Source organism: Danio aesculapii, chromosome 4 (genome assembly GCF_903798145.1).
Source record: "Danio aesculapii chromosome 4, fDanAes4.1, whole genome shotgun sequence".
Classification (NCBI taxonomy): domain Eukaryota; kingdom Metazoa; phylum Chordata; class Actinopteri; order Cypriniformes; family Danionidae; genus Danio; species Danio aesculapii.
In genome coordinates this window covers 58,235,901-58,258,837 of record NC_079438.1, presented here as the reverse complement: position 1 = coordinate 58,258,837, position 22,937 = coordinate 58,235,901, and the positions used below count along the sequence as shown (strand labels likewise).

The following is a 22,937-nucleotide window of genomic DNA, read 5'->3' as shown; positions in this document are numbered from 1 at the left end:
CATTTCCACCTGGGGATACTCATCCCGAGGCCCCCAGACTATGCAGCGCCAATGATTTGATCCAAGATCAGCGACGAGATTGGTGAAGTTTTTTCCTCGCCGCTGTCACCACTGGCTTGCATGGTTCGGGATCTGTAGAGCTGCGCATCAATGGATTTGCTCTTCAGTGTTCAGTGCTCTCAATAGTGATTATTTAACCACACTGAACTGAGCTAAACTGAACTTAAACTCTGAAAACTGAACTACACGGTTTTAACTTACTATGATCTTCTATGTAAAGCGCGTTGATACAATCTACATTGTAAAAGCACTATAGAAATAAAGGTTAATGCATATAAAGCACTAAAATCAAAAGTCAATAGGTTTAATAAATGGGGTTAATTATTCTAGCTGTATTTTTTATTGAATTAACTTTATAATAATTCCATTTCTGTTTATTATAATGCATTAACTAACTAAAGTTTCCAAATGAGCCTTTACTGTTAAGCGTTTCCTATTATACTTAATAATCTTATGCAAATACTATCGTGACAACACTATGTCCATGTAAACATAGTCAACGTGACCCAGCAAAATGAACATGGTAAATGTTGGTCTGTAAACTCACTGTGAAGTCCCTGAACACGAGGTTCCTGGAGCCCCTGCGTAACGCCATCAGAGCTGCACTGGGGTGGTTGACGAGTGCTTTCTGGGGTCTGGGAGGAGGAGGACTGCTGACTGCCGCTGGAGGAGACCTGCACATCCACACAGTCACGTTATCACCACAATCTTACACACTCAGCAGTTTCCATGAGATTAAGATGCTATACGCACTTGGAAGTGTTGGGGTTGCTGCCTTGCGTTTGCTCCTCCAGTTTGAGTGCAGCTATGAGTGCTTCCCTCGAGCAGTGCTTATCCTGCAAAACACACACAGATGCTCAAAACAGTGGAATAATTTAGATTATTATATTTTGCTTATCTTTTTAGACATTCCTGTGATTCAAGTTTGATTTTAATGTCTGTGTGAAAAGGAAATTACTGCAGACCTTTATTTCAGTATGATGATGTATTTCTAACTGAATCTGAATATTGAGTAGGGGCGGAGTTTATTCCAGTATGATGATGTATTCCCAACTGAAACTGAATATTAAGAAGTGGGCGGAGTTTATTTCAGTACGATGATGTATTTCTAACTGAATCTGAATATTGAGTAGGGGCGGAGTTTATTTCAGTATGATGATGTAATCCTAGCTGAAACTGAATATTGAGAAGTGGGCGGAGTTTATTTCAGTATGATAACGTATTCCCAACTGAAACTGAATATTGAGAAGGGTGTGTAGTTTATTTCAGTATGATGATGTGTTCCCAACTTAAACTGAATATTGAGTAGGGGCGGAGTTTATTCCAGTATGATGACGTATTCCCAACTGAAACTGAATATTGAGTAGGGGCGGAGTTTATTCCAGTATGATGACGTATTCCTAACTGAAACTGAATATTGAGAAGGGGGCAGAGTTTATTTCAGTATGACGATGTATTCCCAACTGAAAATGAATATTGAGAAGGGGGCAGAGTTTATTTCAGTATGATGATGTATTCCCAACTGAAACTGAATATTGAGAAGGGGCGGAGTTTATTCCAGTATGATAATGTATTCCCAACTGAAACTGAATATTGAGTAGGGGCGGAGTTTATTCCAGTATGATAATGTATTCCCAACTGAAACTGAATATTGAGTAGGGGGTGGGGTCAGAAACTCAAGTAAACCTTCCTAAGCTTTGGATGTTCATATCAGTTTTATATATCTAAATGTGAATTTTCATCACCGTTTTGGAGCACACTAGCTTATAGACATCCTTAAGACTGACTCTAACATCTTAGTACCTTTATTTTAATTTCAAGGACCTTTAACAATGGCAAACTGTATGTCATTATTAGTAATACATCAACAGAGTCAGGATCTTGCCTGTAGGTGTGTGATGAAGGATAGTCTCTGACGAGGAAAAGGTTCACAACCCTCCCATTGGCACTGCCCTGGGTACGAGTCTTTGCTGCCATGAAGGGTCGCTGCATGGTAAAACACCTGCGATGGCGTGTCAAACCACCTGAAATAGTCACAGAAAAAAATTAAGTGTTATGCTGAAGTGGTCCCAACATTTCTTATCTTGGCTAATGCTGATTTCTTAGTTTATGACTATAAAAAAAAACCTTAAAATCAAAAGTCATAATTGTTTTATTAAATGTGGGCAATTATTAATTTTTTTTTATTAAAATGAATTTATCAAAGAACTATAATATGGCTATTATTTACATCGTGAGGAACATCTGTAAAGCATGTTTTCTTACCGTTTGCATGCTTGCCACAGACACTTAAAGTTCTGTCCAGGTTTCCGCGTTTGCTCTGGAGAGAGGGCAGGTGCTGGAGAACTCTGATTGGTTCCCTGTGCAGCTGGATCCACAGGAGGCGGAGTCTGCACTGACACAGGCTGCTGCATATATGAACATTCAAATAATTTTAAAGGTTTAAGGGAAAACTTAATTATCCACTCTGAATAAAATCAACTAGGACACATGACAATAGTATCAAATGGAAAGCATGGTGTAAATGTACACAAGAAAGAAAACATTCATTTGTAGTTGCAATGAACAAGTTATGTAATTTTCCTTTTTTGCATTTACACGAGCAGTCGTAATCTTTAATAGCTGTCAGTACCCTTATATAGCCGTTTCTGAATTTGGTCACACTTATGTTTCGTAAACATTTGGAATGTTGACAATGAATACACACATTATTATATACATTAAGTAAAACTGTAAACCTCTGCTGAAGACTGACCCGGTGTAAAAAAATTTAATTGAATAAAAAAAAAGTACAAAACTACTACTTTTAGTAACTAAAAGCTAAAGCTTTTAGAAATGTATTATTATTGGAAAACAGAAATTATTTCAATTATTATTAGACATTAAAATTCAGATGTCGTTAAATCAAATAGAATAAAATAAATACTCAAATGTGAATTCGGGATGTTTTATTTCTCCTTGCCTGACATGCATTGAAAACAAAATCACCCATATTAAATTAGTGCACATGTACCATACTACACATTTATGTATATTGCAAACATTTCACTTCTTTAATTATAATTTCTATTTATGCTTGCTTCTTAGCATACTCTTCCAATTGCCTATTTTGTTAAATTATTATTTATTTAATATACCTTAAACTTTAATTGGCATACAGTGTGGACGGCAAAATAATAGTTTTATTCTACAAACCTTTCCTAACTGTGCATATGACAATAAACACTTTTAATCTCAAAATGGATCAGTGCATAAAAAGTTTAAAGCGTAAGAGTTTCCTTTATTAATTATAAAAATCAAATGATCATTGGATTTGCTCTACAGTGTTTTGGCTTTCAGCAACAAGACTTACATTAATCTGAACTAAACTGAAAACTCGACTGAAGCGGTTTCAATTTGCTAGAACTTCATCTCTGTTAAGCTGCTTTGACAATCCACATCGTAAAAGCGCTATAGAAATAAAGTTGAACTGAATTAGTCAAAGATTACCTGAGCATTGGTTTCAGGCAGCGGCGAGGGCACACTTGGTCTCTGCTGCGCTGCGTTCTCTATTGCTACTTTTGCTACTGTGCTTGGGTCTGCGCCCGCCGGAACGGCCACCATGGTGGAGCTGTTCCCGGCATTGTTAGGGTCACTGATGGTCACTATCCGTACACCCATTTTAGCAGGGATAGCGGAGGTACCTCGGTCCCCGTCCTCCAGCGGTCTCTTCAGCGTCCGGCTCTCCGCGGTGCCGTTAGCGGACGGCGGGTCGGGAGCGGCTGGAGGCGGCGAGTGGTTATGAGGAGCGTGCTGTGGCCTCAAGCTTAAAGTCTCTGAGCTGGGCCCATTAGAGAGGTCTGCGCCATGGCAGGGCCCGTTGGCCAGGCGTTCAGGCGGCTCTGCTCTGGCAGTGTCCTCCGCTAGGCCCAGCGCACCGTGAGCTTTCGGCGACAGCACCTCCCCGTTCCCCATGTGTTTGGAAGCCTTGTGATTTGGAATGTTTTTGCTCGGATGGGAAGCAGCGTCCGATCGCTCAAAGTCACACACTCCGTTCACCATCAGCTTTTTAGGGTCCGCAGGCGTCTGCTTCCCGTCGCATCCGCTCTGCGCTACAGGACCATTGGGCGCCTCTGATGGGCTGTTCCCTGAGTGGTATGGAGGTAGACTAGAGTCGAATTTCCTCCCGTTGAGCAGCTTGGGTGCCTCCGCCTCTGCCGTTTCCCCGTTGCTGGCTTTGGCCGAAGCGTCGGCGATGGAGTTGTTCTCCATGACCTCGATCTTGCGCTCGTGGACGTGCAGTCCTGTGGCGTCCTTGGCTTCCTCTTCCTTTTGGCAGATGATTTTGTCGCCTCTGAAAGGCGGGATGGGCGTGGCTCCTGCTACTGGCAGAGGCGGAGTCTGAGTCAGCTGCAGGCCGATTGTGGGTGGGGTCTGCACTCCCTGGCCTGGAAAGCCAGAGTTTGGCACTACTGTGAAGGTAACTTGGTTGCTGGGGGTGGCTTGGAGGATGGTGCCGGAGGTGGAGGTGGAGATGATCTGTCCGGGGAGGATGGAGATGGGAACGGCACCAGGACTCTGCATAAGCTGAACGTTTAACTGTGGCTGAGGTGGCACCGGAGCGCTGTTCGTCACCTGGTATACGACCTGCGGACTGGGCGCTCTGGTGCTAACAGGAGCGGGGACTTGTGGAGCAGGGAGGATGAGTTTTCCACCAGGGGTGGAAGGACCACGTTTGGGAAGCAGTAGCTGTTTGATCAGACTGGATTCAGTGGAGGTAGGCTGGGCTGGGGCAGCAGCGGGTGGCGGGGTGGGTTGGAACTGACGCTTCACTGACAGCATCTGGCTGACGGTGTGCGGCTGCACTGACAGTGGGTTCGGGACCGCCGCATTCGGAGAAGTGGGAGCCGGCGTTTGCTGTGGATTGGGGTTGGTGAGAACGATCTGATGGATGGCAGGGGCAAATGCAGTGTTGGGTTGTTGATTTGGGCTGACGATGACTAGGCTCTGTGGTTGTGTTGGCGGAGGTTGTGGCGACTGTACTTGATGTGCAGGTTTGGGGGCAATGTTCTGAAATGCAACACGAGAGCCAGTCACGCCTGCAACAGTTACAACCTGGCCTCCTGCCATCAGTGAAGTGCATGGTGTGGTCACATACTGAGGCGGCGCCAGCACCATGGCCTCCTGGGAAGGGGCTTGAGGGCGCTGCTGGGCCACCGATGCACAAACTCCATGCACTTGACCAGTAAATACGTGTCCCTGTGGCGGCGGCCCCTGCTGGATCAGTGCGACGGGGGCGTGATGGAGCAGGGGCTGCTGGGTAGACGAGCCACTGTGGTTGGGAACAGCAGGAGCAGTGGAGGCCGTGGGGATGGAGCTCTGGATCATGGCTGTTTTGAGGATGTCATTGGGGCGTATGGGAACTGGGGCAGCGGCTGGAGGGCACAGGGGAAGTGCGGCTTGTCCTGGTGGGTTGAAGGGGGGTCGTGGCGCTGGAGCACTAGGAGCGTTAGCGTGCGGCGGTGCATGCATGGTGAAGGCCACCTGTGGTGCTGCCTGGCCGGCAGTAAGGCTTGGTGCTGGTGCCCGGACAGGCTGCCCACCCACACCAGGGGGCAATGCTGCAAGATAAACAAGATGCAAAGAACAAATGAGCTATTATTGCAGCTGACTTATTAAACAATGTATGGGCTTTTGTTTTTCAAACAATCAGGTAAACTAGGACAATAAGATTCCTTGATGCAGAAAACAGATGAAATTGAGCAATTTAGTCATAAAAAGCTTTATTGCATTTACGGTAAACTAGCAAACGAGATGTTTTAAAAATACATTTATCAAGGGCACTATTGTAAACAATAGCAGTTGAAGATTTCCTTTCATCACTGAAATCACTTTCACCATTTTAACTTGCACGGATTAAACTTTCTAGACACTAATATTTATTGAGATCAGCACTGAACAAGTTTCTGACTTGTTTGTCTATTGCTAAACAGCTGGCTTTAACATTCTAACATGAATATTTCTACACTGCACAGTTTAACACGACAATTCAGGGTTCACTCCACTAGGCTTGTGGATAATCTCCCAGAACTGCTGGACCAAGAGTCCTCAGTCAAAGTGCTCTAATAATCAAACAGTGTCTGTACCTGAATGGGCCTGAGGGGTTTCTGAGGGGGCTTCATGTTTGGGAACTGGTGCAGGACTGGCCTGCTGCTGCTGCTGATAATAAAGCTGAACAGGAAGAGGAATCGCCCTCTTCCGCACACCAACCACGTGGATTTGAGCCTGCCCATTCAGCCGCGTGTCCTCCACACGTTTTACCGTGTGATTAGGGAACAGCGTCCTGTGAAAAGGCAGAGCATTTAATGGTGAGCTTTAGCTTTCACATATTTCCCGATTTGTACAGCATATTTCCTCAAGATTCACGATGCTCACCGCAGGCATTTGTAGAAGTTGTTGGATGTTAGCACACCACCCCGTGCCATCTTGCTGCAGGTTGCCAGATATTCTGAGTACATCTCGGAGCGCGAGACTGACCCATCTGAATGGACCTCAAAATGAGCATTTAACCTACAGAGAACAGAACGCATTTGTAAAACACCAAAACCTTTATTAGGTTTGAGAAGTGCAAAGGAGAAGGGAGAGGTGGAGTCTTACCACTGAGTTGTGAATTTCTCTCCATCTATTTCCACGATCCCTGGAGGAGGCGTAGACTGCACAGGTGTCCTGTTAACTACATTGAAATAAATACAAACGCAATGTTAGAACTTGCTGTATTTATAGTGCTGGGCAAAGATGAGTTGCGATGAATGGTCACATTTAAGGGTCCTCGTGCTATTTGCATGTGTTGTGAGAAAATGCAGGCATATTCTTAATTTGTTTGTATAGAGAAAATCCAGCTGGGTTTTTAATGCGTTGCATTTTGAGGATTTGCAACACACATGCTGTCAAACCGATCAATTTGCTGGCGTTTTTTTAATTAATTGCAGCACATTAAGCTCTCTCTGCCACTGTATATAACAGTCCTCCTGGCATTTGCATGCATCATGTTGAATATCTCGGCTGATAAGAAACAGAAAGCGGACACAGTCAACTCACCAGCAGCAGGAGTGCCTTGCGAAGCTGCAGGAACATGCTCCACGAGCTGCGGTCGAACTTCGGACACCTGAGAGCTGGAGGCCTGATGCTCGATCAGTTTCACTGCTGTCAGCGCATCCGGTCCGAATGTCTGCAGGTCCACCGAGACCAGCCGTACTAAAAGATCTAGACATGTGAAAAACTGATCAGTTCACTTGGCACTGAGGGTATCAAATGTTCTTGATGCAATTATTTTTCTGAAGCTTTTATTATGATATTTAGTATTGTCATGATATTGACCTACAGTTGAAGTCAAAATTAACCTCCTGTGAATTATTTTTTCTTTTGTAAATATTTCCCAGAAGACGTTTACCAGAGTAAAGAACATTTTACAGTATTTCCTATAATATTTATACTAATATTATACTATATACATAATTTATGCGCATTTCAAAATGCATGTGCATCTCAGTGTTTCCATCTAGGGTTTTTATATCTCATATTTCAAAATGTGCATAAAAATAGGAGGAAGGAAACGCAGCTAGTGGTAGACTGAATTTTTAGCTGAACACACACCTATGCTTCTCTCCACGGAGGAGATTTTGGAGCAGGTTATCTCTCCGAGCTCAGCCAGCTGATACAGGACCTCCAGCGCAGAGATGACCAGCATGACGTCCGGCAGCGTCAGAAGAGCAATGATTTCTCGGTATGACTCCTGATCCACATACTCACAGATCAGCACACCGTTATCCTCCACTTTGCTCAGGTTTCCCAGGATTTCCATGGCTGTAGGATGCAATGAACATCTTAAAGTGACAGTTCACCCAAAAATGAAGACGTACTCACTATTTACTCTCCCTCAAGTGGTTATAAACCTTTATGCGTTTCCTTATTCTGCTGAACACAATTTATTTATAAATGATTGCCGGAAACCTGTAACCATTGACATCCATAGTAAAAAAAAAAAACAAAAACAAATCCTACTGATGTCAATGGTTACAGATTTCTGTCTTTCATCAGAATATCTTCATGTGTTTATTCTGTTAAAGGGGAGCTATTATGTCCCTTTTTACAAGATGTATAATAGTTCTCTGATGTCCCTTGAGTGTGTGTGTGAAGTTAATCTCAAAATACCACACAAATAATGTTTTATAACTCTTTAACACTGACCATTTTGGGCTTTTACACTTATTGTGGCGTTTGGTGACTGTCGCTTTAAATGCAAATGAGATTGTGGTCTTTTCAAAAGAGGGCGGAGCTATGAATGCCTATGTGCCAGCATAGTGGCAGATTCAAAAACAAGACTAACTTTCTATTCTAATGAGGGAGAGATGGTCACTGGTGGGCGGGGCTTTCCCCCTCTGATGACACGTGCAAAGGGAGAATGTCAATCAAAGTGTGTCTGCTGACTGTTTTTATCAAGAGTGATTATATAATCTAAATTTAACAGATGTCTACCATTAGAAGCTGTTTATAATCACGGACTGCTTCCACACAACTGTGTTTAAACCACTTCTAACAGTGATTTTTCCCCTTTAAATCACTATAGGCTTGAAACAAGTAGATAATGGGTAAATAGTTTGGATGAACTATCCGTTTAAGCACTTCTAACAGGAGAACAGCAGTTTCGACTGCACAAATGCTTGCTTTAAAACACTCACCCCTCATTTTGAGAAAACGATCCCGTGACAGTAAGCATTTTGTGATGGTGTGAAACATCAGATGCGTTGTTCGGAAATCAACCGGATCCAACTGAAGCTGAAAAAAAATGCAGAAAGACAACTATGACTTAAAGATCTAACAAATAGTTAATAAACAGTCTGTAAAATATTGCAGGGATTTTTTTTAAACAGCCTCAAATGCTTTAAGCAGTCATATTAGCAGACAAAAATAATCTTAAAAATTAAAATGCAGTGTCAATCACCATTATGACACACTCGGCGCACCAATAAGGAGCTGATCCGCCACGTTTAAAAAGCGTTCGCTTGCGCTGTTCAGCAGGAGCGCTTGGCTCACCACCAAACTCCTCACTTGTGTCGGCCAGCCGGTTCATTTGTGTTTGTATAGATTTGTTGCTGTTGTTGTGTAGTTTGTCTCTTGTTTGTGCGATCTATTTATTAGATAAGCTTGTGCAGTTTAATTTAAAATTTATTGAGAGGGATCGAACGATCTTTATGAGAACTGAATTATGAGATAAGCTCTTGTTTTGCTAATTGCTAACAGCGTGTACTTTACGAGAACTCTAGTAATTTTGAGCAGCATAGTTTGTGTTAGTTTATGGAGGATTTGCCATATTAGTAATTATGTTTTGGAATAGTTATGAAGTTTAGCTGAAGATTACGCTTTTGTTTCTGCATTTTTTCTTTAATTAGTTAGTTTAGTGGGTTAGGGTTTAGTTAGATTGCTTTGTTATATTTATTTATTTGTTTTGGCAACACTCCTGTTTTTCCATTTAATTTGGTTATTTAAAAGTTACATTCTAAGTTCCTATATTTATTGTTTGATATTCTCCATTTAATAAATTGTTAATTTTTGTTTCACTTATCAATCGGTTGTGTGTTCTCATTTTTAGCCAGCACCATTAGAGCAGTGTTTCCCAACCCTGTTCCTGAAGGCACACCAACAGTTCATGTTTTGGATGTATCCCTCATCTGACCCATTAACTTCAGGTTTTGGAGTCTCTTCTAATGCAGTTTCCCAACCCTTTTCCTGAAGGCATGCCAACAGTACACATTTTCATCCTCTCCCTAATCAAACACACCTGAATCAACTCATCAGAACATTAGAAGAGACTCCAAAACCTGAAGTTAATGGGTCAGATGAGGGAGACATCCAAAACATGAACTGTTGGTGTGCCTCCAGGAACAGGGTTGGGAAACACTGCATTAGAGACTCACTGAATGTTACGTGTCATTCAATTTAATAACTTAAACACGTAACAGTTGTATTTTTGTTTAAAAGCAGAGCTGTTTTCTTTGTTTTAATTTATAATACACTCATGTACACATAGCAAAAAATATTCTGAATTTAGGGAAAAATGCTGCCGGTGGCTGCTTAAAAAATAGACTGTCAAGTTGTCATGACAAAAACAGGTTATGATGCATTTGTTTAAACCAAGTAGCCATAATAAACAATCATCAGTGCATTTAAAATGTCACAGAGCGAATGACACTTAATGACAGTTGTCATAAGCATGCATAAAATCTCCTTCATATCTCGTCATGATTATAAAAGTTTCACGAAAGTCTTTGTTGCGTGTGGCGTTCACTCCTGCCCATAATTATTACTTTCAATTAATCTGTTTATCTTTTTTCTCTTTTCAGGTTTCTATTGGTTGATTTGGTGCCGTCAGGCCTTTGAAACGGATGGAAGCGGACTTCTCGCCATCCCTCATTCCTCCACACCACATTGTTGTGTTCTCCTTTATACTTTCATTTTGATATTTGTTTGGAGTCAAACCTGCTTTAGGTTTGTTTGGTTGTTATTTACTATGCTTTTGAGCTCCTCATCTCTTGTCATTTGGATTGTTTTGCTGGTTATGTTAACAAATCATTTAGTTGGAGCATTTGGCTGTTGTTTATTTATGTTACATGGTCTTAGGATGACGAGTAGTTTTTAAATTAGGGACTGTAACAGTCTTATGAACACCCCTTCAAGTAAAGTGTTACCAAAAAATCTTTTGGGGTTTTTGTTAAAGGTCCCATGAAATGTGCAGTTTTTAATTCGATGTTTGACGTAATTACAACTGAACAATGAAGAGAGGGCGGGACATAGACTAGCTCCTCCCCTTTCAAAAAAACAGCCAATAGCGTTTTGTTTTATCACAACTCTGCCAATGAGATCAAGTGCAATAAATGAAAAGCGAGGCATGTCAGATACTAGAGAGCATTTGATTGGTCAGAAGATTTGATGAGAAACGTTGAGAGAACATTGATCAATTTAGGCAAAAGTGACAAATTTCAAGCTTTGTATGTTTATATCAGTTTGATATTTTATATAATGCAAATTGGCACTGTTTTGGAGCACACTAGCTAACAGATATCCATAAACCAAGACAAAAAAAATACTTCATCACTGCAGACGCTTTTTGCATCTTTTAGAGAGTGAACTCTGACCTCTCCGGCGAAGTTTCCGAGTGTGTCGAGGCCGAGCTGCCGCAGCTGGATGAAGGTGCAGTGAGCGCACAGTAAGAGGAAGCGCAGACATGTGCGATTAGCTGCCAGCAGTTTAATGTTTGCCTCCTCGAATGACAAATTCCTCAGGATCATCGCAACCTGCAGCACCCGCTGGCCCTCCACATCCCCAATGCCTGTGTTACGAGCCGGGTGGAAGAGAGGAGTGCAGACGTCCCTTAGCTCCAATCCGTCTGCGGGAATAAAAGAATAAATAAACAAATGTAAACAAAATGCTAGCTTAGGGTGATTTGTTTGGTTAATATTACCTTCAATAACACTTAATATTTCAAAATAACTTTAAATAAATATAAAATTACAAAAATTACATATGATTTTTGAGAAATAAAATGACTGAGAAATAACTTAATTCTTTAACTTTAACAACATCAAAACAGATGAAAACATATTACATAAGAACTTCATTAACTTCATATTTCAATATAATTATTTAAAATAATATATAAAAATACAAAAATGTACATTACAAATATTAGATATGATTTGAGAAGTAGCTTAAAATTCTATAATGTGTGGATATTTCCACAATAGATCAATATAGATAAATATATAGATCAAAAGATCGATATAGATAAAACCATTACATAACTTCACTGACAATTTTTATATTTTAAGGGATACAAAATAAATACATAAATATACATTACAAAACTCTAGATTAAAAACATTAGATATGAATTTTCAGCTGGTCTTTTTTTTACCTTCAACTAGTGGATATTTCATGGCAAGATCAATATAGATAATAACCTATTAAATAATAATGCCTTCAATAACAGCATAATTCAATAGTCGAGACAAAAGAGTTAACAAAATAAATAGATAAAAATTTAAAAACTCAAGATTAAAAACATTAGATATGATTTTACAAAACTCTTAATATATTTTTTAAAAATAAATCCTTAAATAACTTCATATTTTAATAAGAGGATATAAAATAACATACATTAAGTACATTAAAAATATTAGATATTTCTCAAATGAAAAAAAAAGAAACTTGAACAAATTGAAAAATCATAACTTAGAATTCTTTAACTCATAAGATATGATTTTTCAGCTGATTGTTTGAGAACTTGTGGATATTTCATGCCAAGATAATATAGATAAAAACATATTACATAATAACTTGAATAACTTCATAATTGAATAATAGTCAATAAAAATAAATATAAAACGTACATCAAAAACATTAGATATGATATTTCAATAACTTATTTCAGTAACAGTTGATACAAAAATAAATAAATAAATAAATCTAAATATAGAAAATTGATTAAAACATTAGATATGATCTTTTAGTTCGATTTTTGATAACGTTTGATAAACATATTTGATGGGATTCACTTTTAAAATCTTCCACTAAAGTCCTCAGTGTAAAAATTGTGTCTATATGGCTTTAAAATTTTACATTTTAATAAAATATGTATTATGACAGAGGCTCTGCCAGCTTACTGTGATTTGCGTTTATGTATTGCCATATCAGCAGCTTATGACTATTTTATGGCAAGATCAATATAGATAAAAATATATTACATAATAATAACAACAACTTCATATTTCAATATGAGAGGATACAAAATAAATAAATAATTAAAACATTTTTTAAGTACATTAAAACATTAAATACGATTTGAGAAATAAAAGATCAATATAGTTAAAACATATTACATAACTTCACTAACAACTTCATATTCAATAACAGTAGACACAAACATAAATAAATATACATCAAAATTACAAAAACGTTTAAATAAAACATTACATATAGATATTTATGATAAATAACTTCCAATTATTCCTGAGGATATGTTTTTAAATAGATCCAGAGTGCTCAGAGTATAAAAATCTTTTCTAGACGTCTTAATTTCACTATTAAAATATGTCTTTTGATATGTCTCTTGACAATGGTTCTGGCTTAGTGTTTTTAAACTGAGTATTACTTCACACTGACTAATCAAAGTGAAACTATTCTTCACCACATGAAAAGGAAATCAGAGTAGCGACACATAAACACATACTTTGGGGTGTGCAGCTCTTATCTGAGATGAGATCTTTGACTTCATTGTCCTCAATGACATCTTTCCAAAACTATGACAAAATAACAGGAGCGTTAAGAACAAAACGAACATTCATAGCAATATGTACAAGCAAAAGCATAAGAGTAGCAAATATCATTTGAAAATGTAATGCACAATACCTCAATGCAATATAGAAAACGCCAATGTATTCATATATTTAACAATGCATTCTCCATGATCTGTGCAAAGTTTGGTGCAAAATTAAAGCTATATTACTGACATTTGCCATTTACAATCTCAGTTTGTAAATTGCATATTAATTTTAATGCTTTATAGGGTGCAAAATTAAACAGTAAATGTAACGTGGGATGTTTGTAGCAAAATTCAATGTGCAGTTCAAAATGCATTCTGAGCATTGCAAATAAGTAGCAAAATGCTGAGTTAAATGTTTTTAATGCATTGACACACACTTAAGACAAGGTTTCTGTAGGCTTTATCAAGTCAAATTTAAGACTTAAGACCCTTTAAGTCCTTTACGAATTAACTTTCAGACTTATAAAAGGCTAAACGTCAAGTATTTTTCCTAATGGTCAGTTTAAAAAGTTTACCTGTTAAAAAATAAAAAACTGAAATTAGTTATTTCTTAGTCACATTTTAAACGTGTAAAAACAAGTAAACACTAGATATATAATCCCAAACTTCTTTCAGCATAACTTAAATAAAAAGATTATAATGAAATAAATGAGTGCAAAACAGTCCACACAGGTCACAGGCCTCACCGTGCAGCTATAAACAAATGCTATAAACTTTCAAACAAATGTTATAGAGTCAATAAATAAAACATTTGTTAAAGGTTTTAATGAGATGGATTGTATCGGTGTTGGCCCGATTGGGTAGTTTTACATTGGCACAGAAAAATTAAGACTGGTTTAAAATTATTTAAGGCCCACAACACTTACTTCAGTGAATTTAAGACATTATTGGACACCCCAGACAGCCAATAAGATAATAAAATCTATTATCAATTAACATCATTTCTGCAGGTTTCACTCTGTCAAATTTAAGACTTTTTAACTTGACAAAGAATGTACTTTCAGACATATATAGGGCAAAACACTAAGATATTTATATAAGTCCCAGCAGAAAAAAAAATATGTACTTGCCCCATTAAAATATAATGTTTTAAATAATATGTCAAAACAAGCAGACCCTAGTTTTATACTTTTTTTTTTTCAACATAACCTAAAAAAATCTTAAACTAAATGCATGCAGCACAGCAGACTGCTATAATATTAGTTACGAACATAGTTGTTAAAAGGATGTATTGTTGCTGACTGGATGTGTGTTGGATCGATTGGGTAGCTTTACATGAAGTAAAAATAAAGAGCCGAATAAAATGTCAATATTTCATTGAATTTAAGACGTTAAGGCCTAAAATAAGACATTAAGACCCCGCAGACACCCTGATTAATATATCAGGACAAGTATCGAGTCAAAGTGGTTTTGAAAATGCATTCTAGTGACGGCCGGTTTGCGAACTAATCATTCAATTTCCTATTCCAAGTAAAATGTACATTTTAAAACCACGTTTGAATGTAAAATATGTATTTAAATGTTCATTTTGCACCAATATTTGCACGTGCAATTTAAAAAAACAGAAATACATTGTCATACAACCCACTGCATTGCTGTTTTGCATATTGCACTTAAAAATTTAGCAACTCATAAGCTTCCGTACAAATCAAAAGGTAAGTCGACATATGCTCATTTTCTTACCCTCACAAAATCTCGTGACGTTTTCTCCTGCCAGTCCGTCCCAAATACAGCAGAAAAGCTGCCTAATGCTGAAACATAAACGCATGTAAAGTTAAAATGCATATATACTTCTAAAGTATGAAGACTAAGTGCAATATTAAATCAGAAATGCAAACATACAGTCGTCGAATACTCCGGCGTGTGCCAGCAGCAGTGTGACGAGTTTGGGCTCTTTTTCTAGCTGCATGGCGTGCTTGCTCTCGTTGGACAGCAGCGTGCACACATTAATGGCGAAGTCCACCTCATTCGGGAGCCCAGACAAGAGGGACAGCACCAGTTTGTTGTAATCGGATGGAGGGATAAAATCCATCGACAGCCCATAGCTTTGGCGGAGATAGTCTGTCAAACGGAGAAAAGGGGTTTTTGAGAATCACTGATTCAGTCAAGTGTACAAGCAGAACACATACAGCGCTCATAACATCACTAGCCAGGTTTACATCTTAGCGTGAAGCAAATCCTTATAGCAAAGTATCACAAAAATAATTAAAAATAAAAGTCACAAATGTAAATTAGGTGCATTTCCATCAGGCTGACAGTCAGTTTATTTATTAATTTACTGCAACATCAACTAATTTCATGGCAAGATCAATATAGGTAATAAGAGATTACATAACCTCATTCAACAAGAGATGATACATTAAATAAATGGATAAAAACATTAGAAATCTTAGATTATTTTATATATAATTTTATATATCGTGAGCGTCTGACTTAGTAACCAATGCAGTGTAGGTTTCAACTGCTAAAAATAATGGCATACACAGAAGAAGAAATGCAGAATTCATGATGAATGTCCTGGCAGCAAGAGCATTACGATGACATTAAGCCCTATATGCTGTACAGATAAGCATTATATACTGTACATATGGAAAAGAGATCATCTGCAGGCTTTTTGGGAGGTCATAGTGACCAGACGTTTTATGCCCGACCTGTGGCGATGACATTTCAGAATGTCAAAGGGCACATTAGAAATGTTGTGCAACCTTATTGGTCCATCCATAAAACAGAAACAGCTGTATTGTTTGCCATGTTAGAGTTCATTCTGCAAATGCAACTACATCTGATATTATTCACATTAACTTTACATTAACATTTAGTCATTTAACAGACGCTTTTATCCAAAACGACTTACAAATGAGGACAAGGAAGCAATTTACACAACTATAAGAGCAGCAGTGAACAAGTGCTATAGACAAGTTTCAGGTATGTTTGCACATCAACTTAAGCTTGTCTAATAAACATTTTTGCAAATCAAGGTATTTTCATTTGAAATTTGGCTATCACTTATTTCTCATGCAATACTTCAATATGTGCATTAACCCTGGCAGATAGTTACACAGCTCTCTAATACCATTTTAAAATAAACATTGCATTAAAATATGTTTTATACGTTAAATTAAGGTGGCTTAGTTACACATGCTCCATGCACTTACTATAGCAATAACAATGAATTATGCATGACTACATTTTACTAACCTTAACCCTACAGTAAGGCCATGCAATTAATTAACAGCACTCAGTAGAGTTAAGTGAATATTTACACTGCATCACCTTAAAATAAAGCAAATAATCATGCACTATTCACAAATAGGTTTCAGTTCCCCTTTCTGTACCTGATACAGTGTGTTGCTGGTAGTTGTATGACGTGGGTATTGCACCAATCGGAAGCAAATGTTTAGGGTTCCCCGGCTGCTCCTCTTCATCTTCCTCTCCAAAGTGATGCACCTTTTCGTACTTCTCTAAATAGCTGCAAAGAGAGCAGAAAAATACATCAAAATACTGAACACCACACAGATCATAGGAAGATTTAAGATAATGACTTCAACATCCAGTTACGTTTATTTGACCAGTGAGGATCTATTTAAAAGATTTGAGTGGTTATAATCGCAATATACATTTCATAGCTTTTAAATGCATGTCTTGTACGCTTATTTTTTGCGTGCTTGTTTTTATTTTTGTTTTCCTTTGTATTTGATTTGCATGATGCAATTTGTGTATCTCTTTGTATATTAAATAAAATATAAAAATTATATTCATGACCATTTCAAAACAAGCAGTGTTTTTAAAAAAGCAGAGTCAATACCAAGGCAAGATTTTGGAGGATTAACACATGGAAACATCATTTAATCCAGCTGTAAAATCCACAAACTATCTTTCCAAATCTTTCACGTTTTAGTTGGTAGAACTGATATTTAAAGCATCTTTACACAGCAAAAGCGGCACAGAAATCAAACCTGAAGCGGCATAAATGTGCATTTACATTAGGAGTGCATGATATAAAAAAATTATAATAATTGCATGAAATGAAATATATCACATATACTATTGCATATACTATTATCCTAACTTCATGATATAGACCCTTTTAAGCAATGCAAACAAAAACAACGGTCCCAACGTATATCCTGTTTTATATTTTTAATTTCTATAGCTTCAAGAATACAAAAAGAGCCACATATTGATATGATAGCTGTTTTAACATCAAGTATGATTGAATTGCCTCTTGTTACAGTTCTAAAATAGTTTGATCAAAAGCAGGAAATGTTCACGGTACAATGACATGACCACATTGAAATGGTCTACATCGAGCAGCCATACATTGTACTGTATAAACATCACACTATTCACATGCTGGCGGTGAGAGCATGATCAGCATATTGCAGATAATCAGGCAAAAAAACCTTCTTGTGAGTCTAATAGTAATATTCACAGTCCTGCTCCATGTGTGAATATGACTCATGAGTGTTTCCTCAACTGAATGAGCTTTCACTTGTGCACACACACACACACACACCTCCCACGTGCTACAATACAAACACTATAAATAGACACCTGCACACCACAAACACTAGAAAACACCCCACTCTACTGGACACGCGGCACTGTGCGGACACTCATTAACTCTGGATTTTAATTAATGATGCATAATTTCACTGAATGCGATAAGCAGAGCCACTCAACGCTGACCAGCAGAGCAGCTAATTCTACCCGGCCTTTATTTACTCTCCCTCATGTTATTGCGAACATGCATGACTTTCTCTTGCACACAGAAGATGATATTTTTAAACGGTTTTGGTTCCCATTGACAAAACATTTGCAACTGACCTCAAATGGAACTGAAACTGCTTGGTTATGAACATTCTTCAAAATATGTTTAAGGAAACCTGGAAACAACATGAGGGTGAGTAAATAACAGGATCAGGTGTAATGCCCCTTTAAACTGTATATCATTCACTGCCTGCAGTGTTACAGCATAATTATTTTGGTCAATGTTCAAAATTATGAGTGGAGACTGGACAATATGACAAAACAAGACATTAATAATAATAACTTCATATAAACTGAAATGGTGACTTATACAGTAAATATATTTGCTGTAAATATGGTTGCTGTGACATCTTTATTTTAGAGACCAGCTAAATTTATACATCATTTCAATAAATTCAATTGCAAAATACAATTATTAACTTAGTGTCATAGAAGCACAGTACTTAAGTAATAATTATTGATCACATTGTAAAAAATGGCCGTGATTATAACGGTAAAAACTGTAAAAATGCTACAGTACATATCTGTAACCTGGTTAATGGTCTGTTTCTTTAATATACAGTATACGGCGAATAACCGTGAATTGACTTTCCCAGAATTCCCTGCATGGCACATCACTTTTTATGCTTATTGTTGACATTAATATAGATCTTTTTAGTTGTTTCCCCATCAGTGATGTACATTAGAGATTTAGGTTACATCTAATGTTGATAAACAATGTTTACTTCATGACTTTAGTTTAATGCGTGTTACCATAATGGCGTTTCGTAGCTGTGTGAACGACACTGAGCAGCTTCTATACACTGATACACTTTTCTACTTGTGGGAAAAGTTGTTCGTGATGAGTGTTGGTTCATTATGTAACTTCCTCATCACCACCTGCATATGGCTGTGTTAACGTGTCTAACTGTGGAACAAAAGATGTGTATATGTTGGTTATTCAAAATACAGACCGATTACATCTATAAATTAATGAAATACGGTAGTTTACTGTAAAAATTACAAATTACTTTACGGTTTGTACCGTATTTTTAATGGTAAAGTACTGGCAACCACAGCTGCTGTTTTTTACCGTAAATTTTACAGATTTATTTTTTACAGTGCATACACAAATGTTCAGTAATTATAACAATAATTAGAATGCAACAGAATAAAAATAAACAGAACAAACTCTGCTTTAATGCTAAATAATAATAATAGCACTATAAAAATAACAGCACTATTTTTGCAATAATCGTTTTATTATGTTTACTGTCATTTCACAATCACTGGAGGCTGAAATCAAACTGATTTATATTTTATTAATTGCACAGCCCTACCTGCAATTATGCAGCTACATACTGTATTGACAGCACAATGAATTGTAGATGCTTATGACTCGATGGTTAATGAATGATTATAAATATTATAGATTATAAATCAATATAGGATGTATAAATCTGCTCTGGAAATATACCTCCATGCAAACTTCAGCTGCAAACAAAACCAGACACAAAGCTCAACTAGTAAATTGAGATCTTCAGCAGCACTCAATAATAATTGTTGGAGCAGATATATCTGAACTCTGCAGAAATGTTGGTCATGAGGAAGCGTATTGTACTCATTCACAAAGCTATAATATAGAAAAGCATCTGCTGTTCAGACTAAAGGATGTAAACACAGTAAAATAAGCTGTCAAATAAGGAACTACAGTATATGACATCCAGACTACGCTCACGTGCACTGCCCCATTTTTGAGGTCCAGACAGTGACTTACTGCCCTCTACTGGAGAAACTGGGAAAAGGTCAAGTTCACCTGCTGGACTGTTGAATATATGGACTGTGTCTAGCATAGAATCAACAGACTAGTGTCAAGAGTTATGCAACATATCCTCAATCACAATTAAATGTTATATCCTCTTTGGTGGCTCAATATTATAGTAAAATACTATACCAGAGCAAAGTAGAGCAGATATATACTGGAATACTTTAATGCAATATCTATTATGAACGCATTATCATTGCATGTGTATGAGGCTTTACATATTTACATGAAAGGTTAATACTATACTGACAGAACAACCACAACAGATCTGAGATCAGGCTTGACAACTGAAATTGTATTTATGCATTTTGAGGTTCATTTGCATGTAGTTCAAATAGACTGAAATACCCAATCTGCTGTTTAACTGATGCATTCTGTCCATTTACAATGCACTTACCAAATGACTCCACTAAGAGAAAGAACTTGAGATGTGACAGCATCAAGTGTGAAGATCACAACATTTGAAGCTGATTTGAGCACAGCAGCTTGTGTTCAAGTAACACTTAATGAAGCATTTGGTTGTTCTTTATTTGAAAGTGTCTTGTAAAACCCCACATATCAGTCATTATATAGCTTTATTGTCATCATAGAGCAAGAATACATTAAATATTGAGAGTGCAACTCCTTGTGGTTTGTAAACAGATTAGAAAAAGTTCAAACACCAATAATAAAAGTGCCACAGTGATATTGAATGAGCACAGAGTATTAAAAATCAATAGTGTGCTTACTATAGGGTTAAGCTTAAGATTAAAATAAGCATAACGAACGATGTATAATTATATATAGGGTTAAATAAAGTGTTACTCTGCTATTGTCCCAGTGAATACATGAATTATGACAAGTGAACCATTACTTTTATTATCTGACCAGACATGAAATGAATCAATTGATTGACTAAAATTAGCCTAAATAAAATGTGAAGGCATATTATGACTGAATATTGCTATATTTAATTTTTCACCAGATGACTTAAATGAGCTCTATTTAGAAACAATTCATCATTTTAGATCGATTAGGATGATTCTGTAGGACAGTGCATCTACATATCATACAATAAACGAATTATAAGCATCGATAAATACAACAGAGCAAAGATAAAAATGAAATATTCAGTGCTCTCTGGTTTGAGTTGTCGTACAGTATTCAGACACAACTTCAATAATCAAATGCAAAGTGCCACTTTATTAGTGTTTATCATATAAATAATCTTTGTTAAAGCTACAAACATGATCATTTCTTGTGCATTTAAGCACTTGTGAAATGCTTAATAGTCAAAGGTCTTAAAACGCAAGCGCTGAATTTCACTACATTATGGATACATTTTGCAATGATAAACTATTGTACCTGATCAACTATAAACACGACTGGACATTGCACATGCTGTGATGTGTCTATTGCATATATCTACATTGCAATATTGATGATAAAACTGTATATTGCACAGTCCTAATTTGACATGTATTGTACAAAACAATGCATGCATATAACAACAACACTGATAAAGTCATATCATTTCTATCAACTTGATCAATAATAAATATTCAAAGTCCTCCAGAAGACACTTAAGGCATTTACAGTTAAAATATTATTCTGTATCTGATCAATTAGAAACTCGACTGACCGATGCACATGCTATGATGCGACTCTTGTGAATATGCACATTGCAATATCAATGCTAAAACTATTTATTCTGCATCCCTAAGCCACAGCATAACAAACCCAATCAGATGTGAAGCTACAATATATGCATGGAAAAAAAACAATGCTGACCTGTCCTTAAATGCCAATTACCAAGTCATTTAACATGTGCCTTTTATTTACTCTCCTCTTATTTAGTTGGCAGCCGGAGTGCCTGCCTGCAGATGCCACATTTAAATGACTAATTTCACATGTGCTGAACGCTGCGGAGTGGTTCAGCGGTAAGCGTATCACACCACGAACCCAAAGACCCAAGTTCAAATCCCTCGCTAGCTCTTCCTCAGCTGTGACAGCAAAAACACAATGCTTTTTTGCCTTGAGAGATGAGCTAGAATGCACAACCCTCCTTACAGAGACACCTGTTCAGCTGCGATCCATCAGAAAGTGAAAATTAAATTCTTTTATTATTGACTGAAGCCAGATATTAGTGTCAGTGGAGAGAACGAGACATTCTGAAGCCAGATAGTGGCTCTGTTATTGTGTAGTTTGTGAGTGGACATATGCCGATATTCAATATCTGTACAATAAGCTTTTATTAAATGGATTTACTAACATGAACGAAGCACGAATAATACTTATGCAGCATTTATTCATCATACTTCAACATTTACTAATGCCTTAAATTTCAAATTCACACTTGTTAACGTTAATGCACCATGAGTTAACAATGAGCATCTGTATTTTCATTAACTAACATGAGCAACTACTGTAATAATAAATACTGTGAGCAAATACTCTAACAATAAATACTGTGAGCAAATACTCTAATAATAAATACTGTGAGCAAATACTCTAATAAATACTGTGAGCAAATACTGTAATAATAAATACTGTGAGCAAATACTCTAATAATAAATACTGTGAGCAAATACTCTAATAAATACTGTGAGCAAATACTGTAATAATAAATACTGTGAGCAAATACTCTAATAATAAATACTGTGAGCAAATACTCTAATGATAAATACTGTGAGCAAATACTCTAATGATAAATACTGTGAGCAAATACTCTAATGATAAATACTGTGAGCAAATACTGTAATAAATACTGTGAGCAAATACTGTAATAATAAATACTGTGAGCAAATACTCTAATAATAAATACTGAGAGCAAATACTCTAATAATAAATACTGTGAGCAAATACTGTAATAATAAATACTGTGAGCAAACACTAAAGATAAATACTGTGAGCAAACACTCTAATGATAAATACTGTGAGCAAATACTCTAATAATAAATACTGAGA

At 37.1% G+C, this 22,937-nt stretch overlaps 1 protein-coding gene across 2 annotated transcripts in view; it reads right to left on the bottom strand.

Annotated features, from left to right (window-relative positions):
• arid2 (AT rich interactive domain 2 (ARID, RFX-like)) overlaps nucleotides 1-22,937 on the bottom strand; it is a 34,199-nt gene that overhangs the window by 6,423 nt on the left and 4,839 nt on the right. The window contains exons 4-19 of one of the 2 annotated variants that reach the window (XM_056456249.1): nucleotides 16,753-16,886; nucleotides 15,260-15,478; nucleotides 15,101-15,168; nucleotides 13,325-13,394; nucleotides 11,232-11,482; nucleotides 8,778-8,874; nucleotides 7,693-7,902; nucleotides 7,138-7,302; nucleotides 6,697-6,772; nucleotides 6,475-6,609; nucleotides 6,186-6,382; nucleotides 3,550-5,660; nucleotides 2,326-2,468; nucleotides 1,946-2,084; nucleotides 814-896; nucleotides 608-734 (exon numbers count right to left, since the gene is read on the bottom strand). In XM_056456249.1, coding sequence (XP_056312224.1) covers nucleotides 608-734; nucleotides 814-896; nucleotides 1,946-2,084; nucleotides 2,326-2,468; nucleotides 3,550-5,660; nucleotides 6,186-6,382; nucleotides 6,475-6,609; nucleotides 6,697-6,772; nucleotides 7,138-7,302; nucleotides 7,693-7,902; nucleotides 8,778-8,874; nucleotides 11,232-11,482; nucleotides 13,325-13,394; nucleotides 15,101-15,168; nucleotides 15,260-15,478; nucleotides 16,753-16,886 — 4,225 coding nt within the window. The remainder of the gene's footprint in view (nucleotides 1-607; nucleotides 735-813; nucleotides 897-1,945; nucleotides 2,085-2,325; nucleotides 2,469-3,549; nucleotides 5,661-6,185; nucleotides 6,383-6,474; nucleotides 6,610-6,696; nucleotides 6,773-7,137; nucleotides 7,303-7,692; nucleotides 7,903-8,777; nucleotides 8,875-11,231; nucleotides 11,483-13,324; nucleotides 13,395-15,100; nucleotides 15,169-15,259; nucleotides 15,479-16,752; nucleotides 16,887-22,937) is intronic. The other variant, XM_056456250.1, reaches the window with a different exon arrangement.